General features: G+C 53.7%; 1 protein-coding gene across 2 annotated transcripts in view; it reads left to right on the forward strand.

The window, feature by feature from the left end:
* The window catches only part of ACSBG1 (acyl-CoA synthetase bubblegum family member 1), a 72,137-nt gene that overhangs the window by 25,007 nt on the left and 27,568 nt on the right, over window positions 1-19,562 (forward strand). The window contains exons 1-3 of one of the 2 annotated variants that reach the window (XM_037735165.1): window positions 2,141-2,320; window positions 5,899-6,003; window positions 6,978-7,096. In XM_037735165.1, coding sequence (XP_037591093.1) covers window positions 2,271-2,320; window positions 5,899-6,003; window positions 6,978-7,096 — 274 coding nt within the window. In that variant the 5' untranslated portion in view covers window positions 2,141-2,270. Of the gene's footprint in view, window positions 1-2,140; window positions 2,321-5,898; window positions 6,004-6,977; window positions 7,097-19,562 lie in introns of those variants that run through there. The other variant, XM_017519344.2, reaches the window with a different exon arrangement.

The following is a 19,562-nucleotide window of genomic DNA, read 5'->3' on the forward strand; positions in this document are numbered from 1 at the left end:
CAATCTGACACCTGACTAGGTGGAGAGCCTTGAACAACCCTGTCCCCATTGCTGCCTCTGTGCCCTGCCCCTTGGCCTTAAAATTAGGGCTTAGGCTGGGTGCAGTGGCTCACACCTGTAATCCCAGCACTTTGGGAGGCCGAGACAGGAAGATCTCTTGAAGTCAGACGTTCAAGACCAGCCTGGCCAACACGGCAAAAACTCCATCTCTACTAAAAATACAAAAATTAGCCAAGTGTGGTGGTGCACACTTGTAATCCCAGCTACTCAGGAGGCCGAGGCAGGAGAATTGCTTGAACCCAGGAGGTGGAGTTTAACATAAGCCGAGATGCAGCCACTGCACTTCAGCCTGGGCGAGAGGGTGAGACTTTACCTTAAAAAAAGAAAAAAATTAGGGCTTAAAATTTCCCCCTAACAGTGGCTAAGGCTGCCTTCAGTTTTTCACCTCATCCAACCCCGACTCAACCCAGAAGCAGTTTGGAATTCGAGAGTCGTAGCTTGCAGGTAATAATTAAAGTTGAGGGGGTGTGCAAGGTCCCTAAGGGGGAGCAGGGGCTGAAAAGAGGGCAGATCACCAGGGGCAGTCCCCAGGAAACTCCAGGAAGTGGGAAGATGCTGGGGGCGCTGGCTGCTGCCACAAACCTGCTAGCCCCTGTAGTGAAGCAGGAGGTGAAGGGGGGTGGAGGGGGTGTTAGAAGGCACAGGGCAAGGTGCAGGGACATTTGTTACCATGGAATAGGGGCTCTCCAGAGGGGATGGGGAGCTGGAGTGGCTGGCTGAGTTTTATGACATGAGCATGCTGGGTAAACATTGTCTACATAGCATCATGGCTTCAGAGCCAGCGTGGAGACCCGGCTTCACAATGCCAGCTCTGCCTCTTGCCACCTGGACCACACTGAGCAAGTCTGGAGTTCCATCATCTCTTTTGGAAAACGTGACTATTAATAGAACCTACTCTGCAGGGCCGTGGAGAGAATGGGAGGAGACAACGCAAAGCGTTCGACATAGTCCGTGTGCTTAGTAAAGAAGCAAATCAAACAAAAAGATAAGCTTCTCGCCCAGCCCTGGAGGACCCAGTGGCAGGAACCATGTCTCCCGAGGCTTCTGCCAAGGATGACGGGCAACAAACTGTCTCTCGTGCCTGGACTGGCAGGTCCCTCTCCTGCTGCCCGCCCTTCTTACATAAGAGCCACACAGGTGGGCAGCTGGGGTCCATGCCATGTAGGTCAGAGGTATCTGGGGCCACACCTCGACGGCAGCCCCAGGGCGGGCTGGGGCGGGTCCCCACTTATGCCCAACCCCACGGCCTCATCACCCGGAACCCGGGGCATTCACTGCCGCTGGCTCCCAGACTCAGCATGCCTTAGCTGAGGGAGCAGAGGGGATGCTGAGTCCTGTGCCTGCCAGGTGCAAGAAGGAGGAAGGTGAGCACCCTGGGGCAGCCCGACCTCCAGGCACACCCTCTACCGTGAGTCCTCTGCGGGAGTCTTCGGGCTGGAAATTGGGAATCAGGAGGGAGCCACCAGCAGCCTGATCTTTGAGGTGAGGTAGTCATGCAGACTAAGGAGAAGCAGGAGGCGTGGGGTCCGCTGTGCAGGGAGATGGAGAGGCCGGTGTGAAGCTCCCCATCAGGCTATGTGGTTGCTACTGGGAGCATCAGGCTGCGCACAGGCCTGTGTGACCAGCACTGCAGGGCTTGGAGGAGGTGCTGCTCTTCTCCCTGTTTGGGGATTTTAGGATGTGGGAGCTAGTTAGGCAACACCTTCCATGGAGAGCGTTCTCCAGCCACCGGAGATTCAGTTCTGCTCTGCCCACTGAGCAGAGAGAGGTGAGAACTGCCAGAGTGGCCGGGAGGCTGGTGAGTGGCAGCCAGAAGTCTCTGCAGAGCAGGAGTCCTGGAGATTTGATTTATTTGCTCATCAGTTGGCCTTGGAGAATGGGGACCACAGCCCCAAGGCAGCCGCCTCCTGCAAGGCCTGTGTTGTTCTCCATTGAATTTGAGGGCGTGGGCTTAGGAGGCCGTAAATTACAGTTGGGTGTCCCACCCCAGGAACAGATGAGTCATGCCTAGGAAGGAGGGCAGGTGTCCCCTCACCCAGCCAGGCTGCCAGCGGTGACTCACGCTGTATCTCTGTTGCAGGGCGGTCCGGCGGAGCTGGGCCTCTCTGAAGCTGCTGTGACTCTCCCGGGGGGACTCCGTGACACGTTCTCTGAGGTTCTGGCTCTCTCCCGGGCAAGCTCACACAGATTGCAGCCTCCCCCCAGGCACCATGCCAGAGGTGCTCCTGCTCAGGTCTGCCAGCTCCATCTTGAGGACCGAGTAAGGAACAAGGAGCCCACCGTCTCCCACCTCCCAGCCCCCAGTCAGTCTCCCAGGGAAAGTAGTTGGCAGGGAACCTGGACCCCCAGACTTGGGTTTGGGGTGTTTTATTCTGTTGGTCACCCTCTCAATCTTGCCAAATTATCTTTTTCTTCTTGCTCCCCAAAAGCTCCGTGAAAGCCCATGGGTAATAACGATGAGAGCTGAGTATGTACTAAGCACTTCTCCTATATCGCCTTCTCTTTGCGATAGCCACACGATACAGGCAGAAAACTGAGGGCCAGAGAGGAACCGTGACTTGGCCATGGTAACGCAGCTAGTAAAGTGAGCTGAGCCCAAGCAGGCAGACAGACTGGTGAACTTTGATGCTATCCTGTTTCAAGAAAGCATTCATGGAGTACCTACTGCATACATGAGAGTGGTCTGGTTGCTGAAGGCTGAGTGAGAAGAAAGGGCAACAGAAATAAATAGGAAATGGATCCTCATCCGCGAAGCATTCACCTGGGAAATGAGGGTCCTCCTCGATTTATGTGTCACACACATAGTGACAACTTGAGAAGGGTTAGGTCCAATCAACACATACTGAGCTCCAACAGTGAGTACTCACGGGGAGAGAACAGAGCTGAATCAGAAGTGGCCCCAGCTCTCAAGCCATGTGTGACTGTCAGAGCCCAAACCTGAGTGTCCAAGGGCCATAGGGGTGAGAAGGTGTTGGGGAAATCTAGGAGGGCTTCCTGGAGGAGGAGTTGAAGGAGGCTTGGGAGGCTCTGTGTTCAAATGGTCCCCATCAGCTCCTCTGGCAAGGTAGAAGGAGTAAGGAGACACCAATCCACCAAGAGAAAGGCGTAGTGCAGACGCTCCCAGGCTCCTCTGCACCCTCACACACATCTTACCTCATATTTGCCCAAACACGCCCTTTGCTTTGTTGCTCCCATGCTGCTGGGTAGGTGCTGATAAAGTTTTTTGTTTGTTTTCTGTGAAAGGAGAGCAAGGCAATAAGTTTCAAGTATGCTTATGTGAGCTGAGGGCAGAAAACGATTCCTTGTCCTCATCTGGGTGAAAGAGGGCCGTCCTTGTAGGCTCCTCTTCCTCCTGGGAATTCAAAATGCAGACAGAAGCCAGTCAGCCTCCTCAGGCTATTCTCCCACCATTATTGTCATTCGATCATGTTAGGTGACTTCTGCCAGCCTCTGGAGTGCTGCCTTCCAGGAGGAGTATAATTTTCCAGAATGATGGGAATAACTTGTTAGTCACCTTCGGGGCGCTCGTGATGAACACCACGACAGCAGCGTCCACTCACCTGTAGATCAGCTGTGGCCACCTGTCCTTCCTAGAATAGCAGCAAGAGTCAGGAGAAGGGCCTGAAACGCTTTTGAGGAATCAAACAGAGTAGGGGGGCTCCCCAGTTTTCTTCAAGGAACACGTGATAGGTCCATCGTGGAACATGTCCCCCAGTGTAACCTACAGTTCTAACGAGCTTGGCTGTTTTGTTTTCTACTCTGTTACAAAAAGAAATGATAATGTAGGAGCGAGATGAGTGGCTAGAAGCCAGCACACTGAAAGTAGCAAGACTTTCAGCAGCAGACTTCGACGGCTAGTCACATAGGAGAGGATTATAAACTGAAAAATGGCCGACCACCCTGACTGCGATCCCAGTACTTTGGGAGGCCAAGGCGGGAGGATCGCTTGAGCCCAGGAGTTGGAGATCAGCTGTGGCAACATAACAAGACCTTGTCTCTACAAAAAATATAAAAATTATCCAGGTTTGGTGGTGTGAGCCTGTAGTCCCAGCTACTCGGGAATCTGAGAGGGGAGGATTGCTGAGCCTTGGAGGTTGCAGTGAGTGGTGATTGTACCCCTGCACTCCAGCTTGGGCGACAGAGCAAGACCCTGTCTGCAATATATAAATAAAAACACAGTAAATACAGCTAGGCATGGTGGCACACACCTGTAATTCCAGCACTTTGGGAGACCGAGGCAGGCAGATCACGAGGTCAGAAGTTCGAGACCAGTCTGGCCAACATAGTGAAACCCCGTCTCTACTAAAAATACAAAAAAATTAGCTGGGTGTGGTGGCAGGCGCCTGTAATCCCAGCTACTCGGGAGGGTGAGGCAGGAGAATCACGTGAACCTGGGAGGCGGAGGTTGCAGTGAGCTGAGATCGCACCCTTGCACTCCAGCCGGACGAGAGTGCGAGACTCCGTCTCAAAAATACATACATACTTAGAAAATAAAAACTGAAAAACAACCATTACCAACAGCAAGTGTGAGACAGCAGTCACGGACAGCAGAGGTATGTGGCCCCAGCAGTTCCACTTGCTTCTGTGTGACAAGTCAGGTCAGGAAAGCCTGTTGCTAGTTATAACCCTGAGTGAGCAGGAAAAAGCTACTGGGGGCTTGGCACATTCTATATTTCAAATGACATCTCCTAAGGAACTGCCTCTCAAAGCCCCTAGTAAGGAAAAGATCAAGCTTAATTCATTTGGAAAATTAGGTTTTGATATTCTCTTAATCATGCACCCCAAATTCTGTAAGCATAGGATGTAGAGAGTTGAAGAAGCGCCTTGGGCCAGCTGCAGGGAGCAGAAAGGTATTCTCGTTAAACAGATGCTGGAGAGGGCCAGGGGCCACCCTCTCACTGAACGATTGCTGCACAAGATCAGTGTCTGAGCAGCAAGGAATCTGGCACTGGGTACTGGCCCTCCAGGAAAAGGCACACACCCACAGCGAGAAGGTGATTCCGGCAGGCTCACCCTCCCTGCAAATAGAAGGTTCTAATCACGAGTACGCTTCACCCTTGGCTTCCTTCTGTGACTGTCTATTCATTTAGTCTTTGTGTAGTTATTTTAAAACCAGAACGTGTTTACACTCATTTTATTGTGGGGACAGAAATGCTGCCGGTACCTTTTAATAAGGATTTAAAAGCACGTTTGTGAGGACGCAGTGCAGATGGTGGGAGATGACAGCCAAGGACAGTCTCCTGCCTGGCTAACGTGGAGATGGCCGCCCGGCTGGTGATCTCAGAGGTGGATGAGAGCTGCTAACTCTAACCTGGGGTGCTGTCCACCCTGCTGTCTACGGTCTTCTGAGGACACAGGCCGAGATGCGGCAGGGGCATCCACCAAGTTCACAGTCTTCCCCAGATGATCACGGGGCAGGCCCCTGAGCCTAGCTGCGCGCGTGACCCTCGTTTGTCATCACTGCCTGAACCCAGAGCTCAGGGGCCGTTTGGTAACACTGCAGCCCCAAGCGGAAGCTGCTTCTACCTGCCTGTCCCAGAGAGCCCTAACCAAGGATCCAAAGTCAGTAGGATGTGTTCCGCCGCGTTCAGGCGCCTCTGTCTGCCCAGCGCAGGAGGCCTCGCCCCAGAAGCCTGCTTTGCCATCTCTCCAGTTTTTCTCCAACCTCCCTGGAGCGGGTCGCCACAGCAATGGAAGGGCTGCTCCAGCCCGGTGGCCCAGGCCTGGCTCACAGATTTCCCAAGAACAGCGCCATTTCGGTTCCCCAGTCATCCCCCTCCTCCCCGTGCCCCTCCCTTCATAACCTTCTGATATCTTTCGCTTTAAAATCCATCTCAGGTTCTTAAACAGACTGCCGCCAGGTGGGCCTGGCTGTGTTCACAAACTTAGTTTTGTTCGGAACCTGCAGTACCGACAAGGAGTGAGGCGGTGTGTGAGAAGCAGGTAATTGACCCGGCTTCCTGGGAGCTGGGCGGGGATGCGCCAGCCCCACCCTGACTGACAGACACACAGGAGTCCACGGAGCCGCGGTCCTGCCCTCAGGGACACTGACCAGCTGCGCAGGTTGCATGCTGCACAACTCCAGTGGATTCGGCTTTACGTAGTTGTTGACTATGAAATGTGTCTCTGGAGTTGTGTCACCCTGCAACTCTGTGCAGTGTTGAAGTGTGTACTGAAATCCATGAGCTCAGCCACCTAGGAGGTTGAGGTCTGGCCAGGTGGTGCTAAAGGGCGGTCAGGCAGAGATGATAATCAAAACCCAGAAACCCATGAAACTCATGGGCTGGCCAGAGGGAGAGACCCTTTAGCCAAGTCAGCGAGCCTGGGAGACGAGGGCATCTGGGCCAGGAGTGAAGCTAGAAAGCCTCTCTTCTCCATGGAGACGGCAGACGTGGGGTGCACCCACAGGGGCATGGAAGAGGGGAGGCCCTCACTGGGGGCCTGAATAGGACCCCTGAGAGCCCTAGGAGTACCTGCAGCTCCACTCAGAATTTCAGGGCATGGCTGCGGACTGGTGGGTACAGGGAGTGACAGGTGGGGGCACCCCCACCCCTGAAGCCTGCCCTCTCCAAGAGTGGGGTTCAGAATCCTCCGGTGCAGACCTCAGCCCCTTCCTCATCCAGGTGGGGACGCTGAGACCCCGAGAGAGGCATGAGCTTGCCCAGGGTCACATGGTGACATGGAACACAGCAGGGCCGGACTCCTCTTTCTCCTGAGGCCTCAGAACATGCAGGGAGGCTGGGTGGGGGCAGGGTCAGCCCCTACAACCACTGAGGTCTTGTCCCCTGACTCCCACTGGGGCCTCCTCTGTGCAGGAGACAGAGATGCCAGTGGCCCCTCAGGTTGCTGAGATTTGTACCAGGCCAGAATCCCCAAGCCCAGGCCAGTCCCCCACGTTCTAATGAATGTTTTTCCAGGGCCCTCCACCAACCCAGCTCACTGACTGACGGGCAGCCACTCTCCAAAGAGTCCCTGAACCATGCTCTCGAGTTTTCAGTGCCAGAGAAGGTACCCAAGGCCCAGTGGGACACTCCAGGTAAGCCAGCTGGGGGCTGCGGGCGGGGCAGAGCGGGAAACTACACCGTACTGGGTGTGTTGGAGGGGTGGGGGGGACCACCACACAGAACTGCGGGGAGGAGCAGCTGGGGATCTTGCTACTCTCCACACTCCCAGGGACCCCACCAAGCCCCCTCCCTCACGGCCACCACCAGGGCCAGGTGTGATGGAAAGCAATGGGGGTGGGAGATTTTTTTCTTCAAGAAAGTTGGGAAGGAGACAGCTAGGACACCATAGGGGGCCAGGCCTTGGGAACTCGGATCTCCAGCACAGGGTGGCTGAAGGACAGGAGGAAGCCCAGGTAAACAATGCCTTGGGGTTTTGGGATTAACCAGGGTGAGAGGCAGGCAGATGGCTGCAGGCTAAAAAAGTTTGTTTTGGAGGCGTGAAACATCAAATGTTCTTTTCTTGATCTTCACCATCAGTTAATTGTGCCTTGAGGAAGGCAGAGTTATTTACTCTGAAGAGTCATCAGAATGATAATAATACAGCTTTTGTGCATTTTTATCGGGGGCACAACATTGTAGCAACAACGGAAGTTACAAAACCTAAAGGAAACCATAGGTACCCAGCACGGAGGGTCACTGCCGCCAGACCAGCTGCCCCGCCCCCAGACCGAGTGTCTCGGGTGGCCTTGGCAGGGATCTGGCGTAAGCTGTGGGGGTGGGTCTTTCCTCTCGTGCCCCGCCCCCGCCTCAGAGATAAAGGAGGGGATTGGGCCAAGAAGAGGACCAACTCGTTTCTGAGAATGGTTTGAAAGGCAGCAGAGGGAGGCCAGGGACAGGGCCAGCTGGGTCCAGGGAGCCTCCCATGTTCATCCTCCCAGGATTCCAAGACATCTCGTTGATTTGCTGAGCCACCTGGGACAAGTCCCGCCAGCTGGCTCAGACACTCCAGGCCTTGGAATCCCTTCTCTGGGTTGCTCAAAGAGCAGGTGTTGGCACCAGGGCCCTGGGCCACAGCAAAGCCCTGCAGCTCAGCACGCCCGAGAGTGAGTGATGGCACTGGCATTCCTGCAGTTCCAGGGGCGGGAAGGGAGCCAGTGTGGGGAGGCTCCGTGTCCCTTGGAGCCCCTGAAAAGCACCTGGCATCCCCAGGGAGAAACACATAATCCCCAGCCCTGCGGGTCTCCGTGGCTTCATCTGAACGGCCGTCATCTGGCAGCTGTGCAGCGGCAGACACGCAGCGTGGACAGGTTTTAAACAAGCAGGGGAGGGAGTCCCAGAGAGGGTCCCCTCAGACAGGGCTGGAGTAGCAGCATCTGAGCAGCCAGGGGCCAGAGGGGGGACATGGAGAAGGCCCTGGATTTGGTGGAGAGGCAGGGACTGGGTGGGCAACTGCAGGGGAGGTGCCAAGGCTCCTCTAGTGTATCGGGACTTCTTTGGGAAGTTGGCAGGGACGGCCGAGGTGGGCGTGCCCCGGATCCTCCATCCTGTGTGCTGGGCTGTGAGGGACACTGGGATGGACAATCTTCTTTCTTGCCCTCAAAGAACCCCCAGTCTGAGGGCAGACAGGTCCTCTGCAAAGAGCAGGGAGAGGCTGAGGAAGGAGGGCTGCTCTCCGGGAGCTGGAGGGCAGAGTGGCCTCCTGTGTTAGAAGGACCTCCAGCTGTCCTCAGAACCTCAAGCTCCCTCTAGGCTTAGAGGTCTGGACTGAGTGCTCTGCCCTTGGGAGTTCAGCTTCCAGCGCTGGTGGCAAGGAGAAAGGGACAGTTTGGGACGGGTGGAGGAGGCACTGTGGTTGTCAGCAGGCGCCCAGAGCGGAGGCCCCCGGGGGACCCCAGGTGCTGCCCAGGGCAGTGTTGAGCAGGCTTCATGGGCTCCCACAGGCCTGGCTCGGGGGCCATGTTCTGTCCAGCACCCTCTCCTGCATCGCTGGCATCTCTGGGGGTGCACGGGGATCCTCTGCGCTAGAGCATGGGTGAGTTCCAGATCCTTGTGGATGGAGTGTCCACTGTGTGGCAGGCCTGGAGCGGAGCTTGGACTCTTTCTTATTGACTCCCCAGAAGCTTGGGAGCCCTGGGCTCTAGTCGCTGTACAGGAAGGGGGATTGGGGCTGGCACAGATTGGGAGGAGGTTGAAGCTGCCCTTTCACAAAGCGCTTTTGATAAGATTGAGAAAAGGCAACTATCCCTATCAAAGACTGCTGGGGAGGAGGGATTTGTGGGAGTAGGAGGGCTTAAAGTCCTCCTTCCCCACACAGCTGCACCCTGAATAAGAGCCAAGCCCTGTGCTAAGGGACTTCTTGTATTCTTTCATTTTATTGCCCTATCAGCAGCAGAAAAGCACATGTATCATTCCCATTTGGTAGAGGAAACGGAGCTCAGAGAGGGTTAGTGATTTTCTCAGAGTCACACAGCTGGTAAAAGGTGGAACTCTTAACTGGCCACACTGCGTCTTGGGGACCTAGATAGCTATGCAATCTGGTCTCCCAGGTCTCACCCCTCCAGGTCTGGCCAGCCCCTGCCTCCCTTCCATCTAACTGTGGACCCTGGCAGCCCCTCTGAGGAGCTCTGGGAGTCTTGTACACAGGAATCGAGGTTCACTCTGGAGCCCTCAGAGGCTCCCAGGTCTCTCTGAGTTCCCCAAAAGTTTGAGGTCCTGAACTCTGGTCCCCAGGCTGAGCTCTGAGCTGCCCCACTGGCTATACTCCCAGGAGCAGCTGCTCGAAGCCGGGCCCCAGAGCACTGGAATCTGACCTTCACACAAAGGCAGCCTTGTGCTGGGCCCTGGAGACACATTACTTTTTACTTTCTAGGCCTTTCTAGATGGAGCACGAAGCCCTGGTGGAGAAAGGTAGCAGCATCAAGGCCACAGAGAGGGGAGGGCATGGGGGGGGGCACCTGCCAAGGCGAGACGGCTGGAGCTGCTGCCCAGGGCTGGCTCCACACCCCTCCTCCTAGGACACTCCACACCCCCTGGGGAGCTTTTGTGGTTGGGAAGCTAGGTGCTCAGCTCCACTGGTCTCCAGCCCAGTGAAGCCCTTTGTGGGTCAAGGGATTTGCTGGGCCTCCCTCTGTTTGTCACTCCCACCCTTCCCAAATGTCACAGGGGGTGGTGTTTCAGGCTGGAGGAGCCGGAAAGAGGCCCCATACGACCCTTGTCCTCAAGAAGCTCACAGTCTGAGGCCGGGTAGCAGGAGGAGCTCGTTGGGACAGTGGGAGGCAGAGGACCTGCTTGTCCCCGCAGCCTCTGATGGGGGTGGGGGTGGGGGCTCGCAGGAAAGGCTTGCGAAGGGTCAGAGTGGATGAGTGCAGGTAATTCCTTCTCCATGATATGGAAACAGGTGGTAATCCCAGCCCTGCCAGCCAAAACCAGCGAAACCTCTGGGGGTCCTTAGAGAAATGCTTTTCACGAGGTCTAAGGCACCCATGCAACCTCTGCCTGGAAAGCTTCAGACACTGCCTGGGCATCCCCGCCTGGGACCCTGCCATGTGGGGCACCTGGGTGGGATGCCCAAGTTCTTACCCAGATCTGGCTCAGACCTGGCTTCTCTCTGGCAGATGGAGACCCAGCCTGAGGTCTCCTACGCACCTCCTGAGCCCGGTCACCTTTACAGGGGCAGGCAAAGCCCGTCTTGGATCTCTTACCGCAGTGGTCCAGGCCTCCAGGCCTGGACAAGTGGAATTCTGGAGGCAGGATCAGAAAGCTAAAACAATTCCCATGGAGGGGCATGTAGAGAACATCTTGTCTATCTCCATTGTAATTCAGATGGGGAAACTGAGGCCCAGGGAGACCAGGGATCTGCCCAGGGTCACACTGCTCTGGTGGCCAGAACTCTGAGCTCTTGAGTCCCCATGGAGAAGGCTGAGAGTGGCAGTGGCAGGGTCCTCTCCACTCGGGCACAGAGGCACTGCCCGAGGTTTTGCCCTTATCTCTCGTCATGTTCTGAAGCCAATGTGGCCTCTTCCTCTTCTGTATCCCCAAGAGTGCCTTGCATTGGGCTGGCCCTCAGTACGGGGTTCCGTGTGGAGAGAGGAGCCCTCCTGGGGCTGGTCCCTGCCTGGCCTTTGGAGGAGGGCCTTTGGGGTCGGTGCCCTGCAGGACCGTTCTCAGAGATCTGTCCCAGGCCTGAGAACCACCTCTTCCTCCATCTGCACAATCAGCCCCTTTCCTGCAGCCTTTCCCACAGACCACAGAAAACAGGCCCAGCCTCCCGCTCCCTGCTCTGTGTTTTTGTCCTTCCCAGCTAATTGAGTGGCTGCCTCAGCTCTTTAGACGCCTTTATTCCAGAACCCCAGAGAACACGGCTCCCTGCCTGCCCAGTAGCCCCCAGCATAAAGGGTGGATTGATAAGATACAAGCAAGGGTCAGGCCAAGACAAGTGGCCGAGGGAGGAAGCAGGAGAGGGAGGGGGAGGCGGCAGGGAGTGCCAGCCTTGCCTGGGAAAGCCCACCTCCAGCTCTCTGCTGACTTGGCGCGTGGTGGGCGGGCCTTGTGCTGGTGGTGCTGCATTGGCAGCAGGCTGGGAGCTTGCTGGGTACTCCACTGTGCTCGAGATGGAGTCATTGGTTGCCTTTCGGAGTCAGCTCCCGTTGGGATCTGGGTGCCTTGCTGGGCAACAGAGACCTTGATTGTGCCCTGGCAGTTACTGCAGCAGGGATCTTAGTTTGGGCATGGGGCAGAGCTGACGGTTGTGCCCTGTTGATGGGGCACAGAGGGGAGATGGGAACTACTTTAAGGGCTGCCAACTCATCCTGACTTCCTGAGTGTCCTCTACCCACGGGAAAGAGGCAGAGAGGCAGACTGAGCGGTGCCACAGCAGACGTGGGCCCACTCACATCCCTCCCTCATGCTTGGTTCTGAGCTGCCCAGCAGGTGGCAGAGTCAGGGGACTGGGCACACTCTCTTCCACCCCGACACCATCCAGGAGAGAGTAGACTTTGGACTCCCAAGCTTCCATTCACTGAACAGCCCCCAGCTACTGACACAAGGCAGCTGCCAGGACCGACTGAGGTGTAGTCCCAACTCTGCCCCTAACTCTGCTGTGACCTGGGCCATCCCCCCGCCCGGGGACTCATCTGTAAAAGTACCGTCTACCTCTGATATGCTGTGTATGGAAACACCCTGCCCCCTCTTCCCAAGATGACCAATCTGGCTGAGGTCTCCGCCTGCATTCCTGGGGCAGCGAGAGGCATCATATGCTTCATTTGATTCAGCAAACACTTACTGCAAGTTCAGTGCTTGCACCAGAAGCTCAGAGTCTAGGTCCAAAGGCTGGAGAGAGATGCCTTGAACACTCACAATGTGCTAAGCCTTTTAAGAATAATGCGTTGACACAGATCTTCTCAGTATGGTCTGTGCATTTCTGTATGCACTTTTTTTGTCCTCTTTTCACTCAATGTTATACTGCGAACATTTCCGTATGTCATTAAATATTCTTTCAGTACTTTATTTTAATGGCTGCATAGGAACGCATGATATGGCTCTCCCATATTGAACGGAATAGGAGACTAGGCACCTGTGGACATTCAGCTTGTTTCCAGTGGCTTTGCTAACAGACACAGAGTTGTGCAGGTATCCATCTCCACATTCTTGCTGGACATGTCTCTGATTGCTTCCCTTGAGTAACTTCCTAAAAGCATGATTGCTAAGTGCAAGCGTATTCTTGTTTTAAGCCCTTGGACATATCTTGTCAATTACCCCAAGAAAGCTGTAACCGTTCGTGTTCTGCACTGCACCGTGCCTTCCAAACAGTGGATACTGTCTGTCTGCCTGATTGTATCTTCGCTGCTTCAGGTTATTTCCTTTTAGGAAGTGAGTTCTTGTGGCTTCAGCAGATGGGCATTATCACGAGGAAAGGCAGGGAAAAGAAGCAGCTTAGAAAGAGGCCAGTAGGGAATGGGGAGAAATGGACATTTGTGGCTCGCTGCTCAGGTGACAACCCGCATTGCTGCGATTCACCTCCTCCCCGCCCTGCTGCTACAGCCTGCTTGCATGCACCCCACTCACTGCGCTGTGACTTCTACCACCCCCTTATCTCAGCTTGGCCGTCCTGATCTCCCCAGAGGTGGGAACACATGGACATGAGAAGATGGGGAGGATTGCGGACCCCAGGCTGGGACACGCGTCTGTCTTCCTTTCTTTTAGCTCTCAAGGGCAGGAGTGAGCTTGGTAGCTGGCACCCAAGGCTGAGGCCACTGAGCAGGGCAGGTCCTACCTGGATCTCTCAGGGGTGTAGGCTGGGAAAGCAGCCTGTGTGCCCCGCTTGGGCAGATGCCTGCTCTGTGAGCCCGTCTCTCTCTGCGCCTAACCAGCAATGTGTCCTGCCTCTTCATCAACCACCCTGGGGACAAGGATGAGGTGGGAGACACGAAGGCTGGGTCCTCTAGACACACAGTCACTGGGTCTCCAGCCCTCCTGGGACTGGGGTGGGACAGAGGTCAGCTCATTCTTCCCACTGGCTTCTGCTCGGGGCCAGGCTGCTGTTGGTAGCCAGGACGCAGAGAGGAGGGAACCCGACTTCCAGGGCTCCAGGCTGGTGGGAGGGGCAACCCCGACCATGACTCCATCCTCCATTAGGCTTGAGGATGGGGGTCTTCAGTGAAGAGGCAGCACGTGGTCCTTGAAGGGCAGTAAAGTGTCGACATGTGATGAAGGGAAGGGCATGGTAGGCAGAGTCACAGCACGGGCAAAGGCACAGAGGCAGGAGCCAAAGGGAACTGGGAGCAGTTCAGGTTGGCTGTAAGGTGTGTATGTGTGGAGGCTGGGAAACGTTGGCGAGCCCCTGAGGAGGACCTGCTTCAGAAGCCATGGTGTAGACGTCTCCCTGTGGTCAATGAGAGTCGTTGGAGGCTTTTGAGCAGGGCAGACCTGGGTTTAGCAAGGTCACTCTGGGAGCCTCAGGAATGTGGGAAAAGGCCGGTGGCTGGAGGTCATGGCTGCTCAAGGTCACCCAGCCTGAATCCAGCACAGAACTTGGTGGGAGGCATGATAGTTCTTTCCCAGAGGAGATGGAGATGTGGTGCCGAGGTCTTCCTTGAAGTCCGCCATGAGAGGCAGCGCCCCTCATGGGAACAGAACGGACTTGGGCATGGAACTGTGGGGGCTTGGATGCCAGCTCTGCCACTCAGCTCTTCAGCTGGGAGGTGGCAGTGGTGATGGGCAAAGAATGACGTGGTGCACGGCAGGGGCTCAGTAAACAGTAAGCAAGAGACGATCCGGGCCTCAGCGAGGGCAGGGGCCGCCCCTTCCCACCAGGATCTCCTCTTCTGGCGGGTCTAGGGGCTCAGACAGGTCCCGCTGGCTCAGCTGAGTTGTGCAGAGAAAAGGCTGGGCCATGCGGCTGGCCAGGGGGCCTAGTCACCCTTGGGGGTCGTCCAGGACGAGGTTTCTTGTCCCTGTCGTGAAACAGCTGGGCCAACAGGGAGACTGACCTTGCAAACCTACAAACCTTCCTCCCCTTCCCATGCCTCCTTCCCTCCTTCCAGGAAGGATGTGAGATGACCTGACACAAAAGTACAGGCTCCGTGAGAGAGGAAACAGGAAAAAGACAGAACCGTGCAACTAACAGGAGAGGAGACATTAGGTGAAGAATTCTGTCCAAAATGTCCATCAAGATTTTAAACGCTCTTTTCTCTTGATCTGGGAAACCTCCTTCTAATAATCTAAGCCTAGAAGGAGGGCTGGAGCCTGGATAGCAGGTGAGCGTCCTTCGGTGGAGAGTGGCGGTGGAGAGTGCAGGACCCAGCCACGGGGAGTGACAGCACGCAGCCACACAGCATGCACGCGATACGGCAGCATGATATCACCCACGCTAAAGATGGATGATTTGGCCGATGCTAGCTTTGATTTGATTCACATGATTTTAAACATATATTTGGCTGGACAGGTGACGCTGTGGCTCACACCTGTAATCCCAGTACTTTGGGAGGCCAAGGTAGGAGGATTGCTTGAGACCAGTAGTTTAAGACCTGTCTGGGCAACATAGCAAGACCTTGTCTTTACTGAAATACTACTAATAAAAAAAAGCAGCTGGGCATGGTGGTATACACCGACGGTCCCAGCTACTTAGGAGGCTGAGGTGGGAGGATCATTTGAGACCAGGAATTGGAAACTCCAATGAGCTGTGATCATGCATCTGCACTCCAGCCTGGGCAACGGAGCAAGATTTTGTCTCAAAAAATTAAATTAAGATTATTAAATTTCTGTAAAACATAAACACCCGCATTTCCGGTAACTCTTGATCTCCATTCCTACTGGGTACCAAATCCCAGAGTCGAGGAGCGGCCGCCCGTTTGGATGAAGGTCGCGTTCCCCCACCTCCTAGTCCACTGTGGATCACAGACACACTCCCTGATGCTCAGACTGGAGTCGGTAAAATTATAATTGCCCTTGCACTGCAGCTTTTCTTCCTTTTTTAAAAACTTTATTTTTGGCCGGGCGCTCACGCCTGTAATCCCAGCACTTTGGAAGGCTGGGGTGGGCACATCACGAGGTCAAGGGATCGAGACCATCCTGGCCAACATAGTGAAACACCATCTCTACTAATAATGCAAAAAGGAGCTGGGCGTGGTAGCACACGCCTATAGTCCCAGCTACTCAGGAGGCTGAGGCGGAAGAATCGCTTGAACCTGGGAGCCAGAGGTTGCAGTGAGTTGAGATTGCACCACTGCACTCCAGCCTGGGCACAGAGCAAAACTCTGTCTCAAAAAAAAAAAAAAAAAAAAAAACCACTTTATTTTTTAAATTGACAAAAGTTGTACACATTTATTGTATACAGCATGTTGTTTTAAACTATGTATACATTGCAGAATGGCTAAATCAATCTAATTATCATACACATTACTTTACATACTTCACAGACCTGGTTAACTTTTTGTAGAGACAGGATCTACTTTTTATAAAGAGGAGGTCTCTCTCTATTGCTAAGGATGTCTGGAACTTTTGGCCTCAAGTGATCCCCCTGCTTTGGCCTCCCAGAATGCTAGGATTACAGGCGTGAGCCACTGCACTTGGCCTGTAGTTTTTTTGTATAATAGAAAAATATGGCCAGACACAATGGCTCACGCCTGTAATCCAAGCACTTTGGGAGGCCAAGGCTGGAGGATCGTTTGAACTGAGGAGTTCAATGCCAGCCTGGGCAACATGGCCAACCCCCCCCCGTCTCTACCAAAAATACAAAAAATTAGCTGAGCTTAGTGTTGTGCTGTGGTCCTAACTACTCAGGAGGCTGAGGCTGAAGGATCTTTTGAGCCCTGCATGACAGAATGAGACCCTGTCAAAAAGAAAGAGAGAGAGAGAGAGAGAGAGAGGGAGAGAAAAGAAGGAAGGAAGGAAGGAAGGAAGGAAGGAAGGAAGGAAGGAAGGAAGGAAGGAGGGAGGGAAGGAAGGAAGGAAAGGAGGGAAAAGAGAAGAGAAAACTGCCTCTGGGTTTCACCTGCAAATCCTGGGCCACTTCATTCATTTATTATGTATTACTACATTTTTTACTATGATGCTGATACACTACCCACATGGTCCCATGAGCATTTTGGGTTTACAACCTATGATTAATACATTAATAATACAATCACACCCCCTACCACCTTTTTTTTTTCTTTTTTCATAAAAAGCAATTGCGATAACAAAATAAAACTTAAGTCCTTTATATGTATACTTGTAGAAAGAGGGCCTACCACTTTTTCTATCACAGACTGATAATTGTTCTGTATTTCTTGGAACAAGTATGCATATTTTTGTCATTAAAAAGACATTATAGGCCAGGCCCCATGGCTCATTCCGGTAATCCCAGAGGCGGGCAGGCAGATCACCTGAGGTCATGAGTTTGAGACCAACCTGGCTGACACGGTGAAACCCCATCTCTACTACAAAATACAAAAATTAGCCAGGCATGCTGACACACACCTGTAATCCCAGCTATTCGGGAGGCTGAGGCAGGAAAATCACTTGAACCTAGGTGGCGGATGTTGCAGTGAGCCCAGATAATGGCACTGCACTCCAACCTGGGCGACAGAGCAGGACTTAGTCTCAAAAACCAAAAAAGAGTTTATAGTGGCTAGGTACAGTGGCTCACGCCTGTAATCCCAGGATTTTGGGAAGCCAAGGCGGGCCAATCACTTGAGGCCAGGAGTTAGAGACCAGCCTGGTCAACACAGTGAAACCCTGTCTCTACCAAAAAAAAAAAAAAAAAAATTAGCCAGGCATGGTAGTGCACGCCTGTAGTCCCAGCTACTCGGGAGGCTGAGGCAGGAGAATCACTTGAACCCAAGAGGCAGAGGCTGCAGTGAGCTGAGATCGCACCACTGCACTCCAGCCTGGGCCATATAGTGAGTGAGACTCCATGCCAAAAAAAAAAGGAAAAAAAGAGAGATTATAAATGTTCAAGTTAAAATGTTTGGCTTGGAGATCACAAGACTCGCCTCTGCTCTTCTTGGCAACCTGGGTGAACAGGTGAATACAGAGGAGCGTGAGCTTCTAGAAGTGCCCGTGGGAGTAAGTCACCTTTTCTCTGGTCCAGGCCTAGAAGGAATCTGTGCCAGGGGAGGGAAGAGAACTAATAGCCACTGAGCAGCCACTGGATACCAGGCCCTGGGCATGCTCTGCAGCCATCGCACAGGATCCTTGCACCACTCTGTGGGGTCAACATTCCGCCCCCCCTGCTTTTTTTTCAAAGACAGAATCTAGCTCTATTGCCCAGGCTGAGTGCAGTGGTGCGATCTCAGCTCACTGCAACATCCACCTCCCAGGTTCAAGCGATTCTCATGCCTCAGCTTCCCAGGTAGCTGGGGTTGCAGGCGTGCACCACCACACCTGGCAAATTTTTGTATTTTTAGTAGAGGCAGGGTTTCACCATATTGCTCAGGCTAGTCTTTAACTCCTGGCCTCAAGTGATCCACCTGCTTCAGCCTCCCAAAGTGCTAGGATTACAGGCATGAGCCACCATGCCCGGCCCTCTCTGTTTTTTTAAGTAGCTTTATTGAGCTATAATTTATATGCCATCAAGTTTACCCGTTTTAAGTGCACAATTTGATTACCTTTAGCAAATTTACAGAGTTGCAAAACATCCCTACGGTCCACTGCGGGGACATTTCTGTCACCCCAAAACGATCCCTGTGCGTGTTCCACCGTCACTCCCCACCCCCACCTCCAGCACGGGACAACCACGAATCTGCTTTCGGTTTTTCTGCCTTTCCTGGTGGCCTTTTGCACCGCCTCTTTCACTGAACATGTTTTTGAGTTTCATCCATGCTGCAGCCTCTATCTGTACTTTATTGCTTTCTATATATTTTTATTTATTATTTAATGTGATTGATTGATTGATTTTTTTTTTGAGGCAAGTTTTGCTCCATTGCGCGGGCTGGAATGCAGTGGTGCAATCTCGGCTCCCTGCAACCTCCGCCTCCAGGATTCAAGCAATTCTCCTGTCTCAGCCTCCCGAGTAGCTGGGACTACAGGCGCCTGCCACCAGGCCCAGTGAATTTGTTTGTATTTTTATTCAAGACGGGGTTTCACCTTGTTGGTCAGGCTGATCTTGAGCCACTGACCTCAGCTGATCCACTGGCCTCGGCCTCCCAAAGTGCTGGGATTATAGGTGTGAGCCACTGCGCCCGGCCTGATTTAATTATTTTTTGTTTTTGAGGCAGGGTCTCACTCTGTTGTCCAGGTTGGAGTGCAGTGGTGCGATCATGGCTCACTGCAGCCTTGACCTCCCAGACTCAAACGTCCTCCCACCTCTGCCTCCTAAGTAGCTGGGAATACAGGTACCTACCACCATGCTTGGCTAATTTTTAAATTTTTCGTAGAGATGGGGCTGCCCAAGCTGGTCTCGAACTCCTGGACTCAAATGATCCACCTGCCTCAGTCTCCCAAAGTGCTGTGTTGACAGGTGTGAGCCACCGCACCGGGCCACTTTGCTCCTTTCGGAGCAGATAATTCTACTCTATGACCACATTTTGTTTTTCACTCCCCAGTCAGTGGGCATTTGGGCTGTTTCAATTTTTTGACTCATAATGCTGTGAAGAACATCTGTGTGTAAGTCTTCATGGGGACACGTGTTTTCATTTCTCTTGGGTAGTTACCTAAGAGTGGAGTTGCTGGGTTGTACTGTAAATTTATGTTTAACTCTTGCAGAAACTGCTAACCTGTTTTTCAACATGGTGGTACCGTCTCGTTCCCACCAGCACTGTATGAGGTCTTCCGTGTCCCCATGTCCTCGCCAACCCCTCACATTTGCAGGTGATGAGATGTAGCTGAGAGAATGGTTTGTCAGTCACACTGCAAGCAGTGGCAGATCTGAGGTTTCTGAACCCATGTGGACCTGACTTTCTGCTCTGGGCATGGACTTTTGGCAAAATGCAGTGGTTAAGGCTCTGAAGAGGTGGATCAGCAGGGTCTGCCAGGCTGGCATTCCGGGAGATGGGACAGGGCTTGCAGAGATCTGAGGAGTGAGTAGATGGGGCTCAGTGGCCCTTGACTCACGCCACTACCCAAGGGCTCGGGCCCCAG

This window comes from Cebus imitator, unplaced genomic scaffold, assembly GCF_001604975.1.
Source record: "Cebus imitator isolate Cc_AM_T3 unplaced genomic scaffold, Cebus_imitator-1.0 Scaffold737, whole genome shotgun sequence".
NCBI classification, from domain to species: Eukaryota; Metazoa; Chordata; class Mammalia; order Primates; family Cebidae; genus Cebus; species Cebus imitator.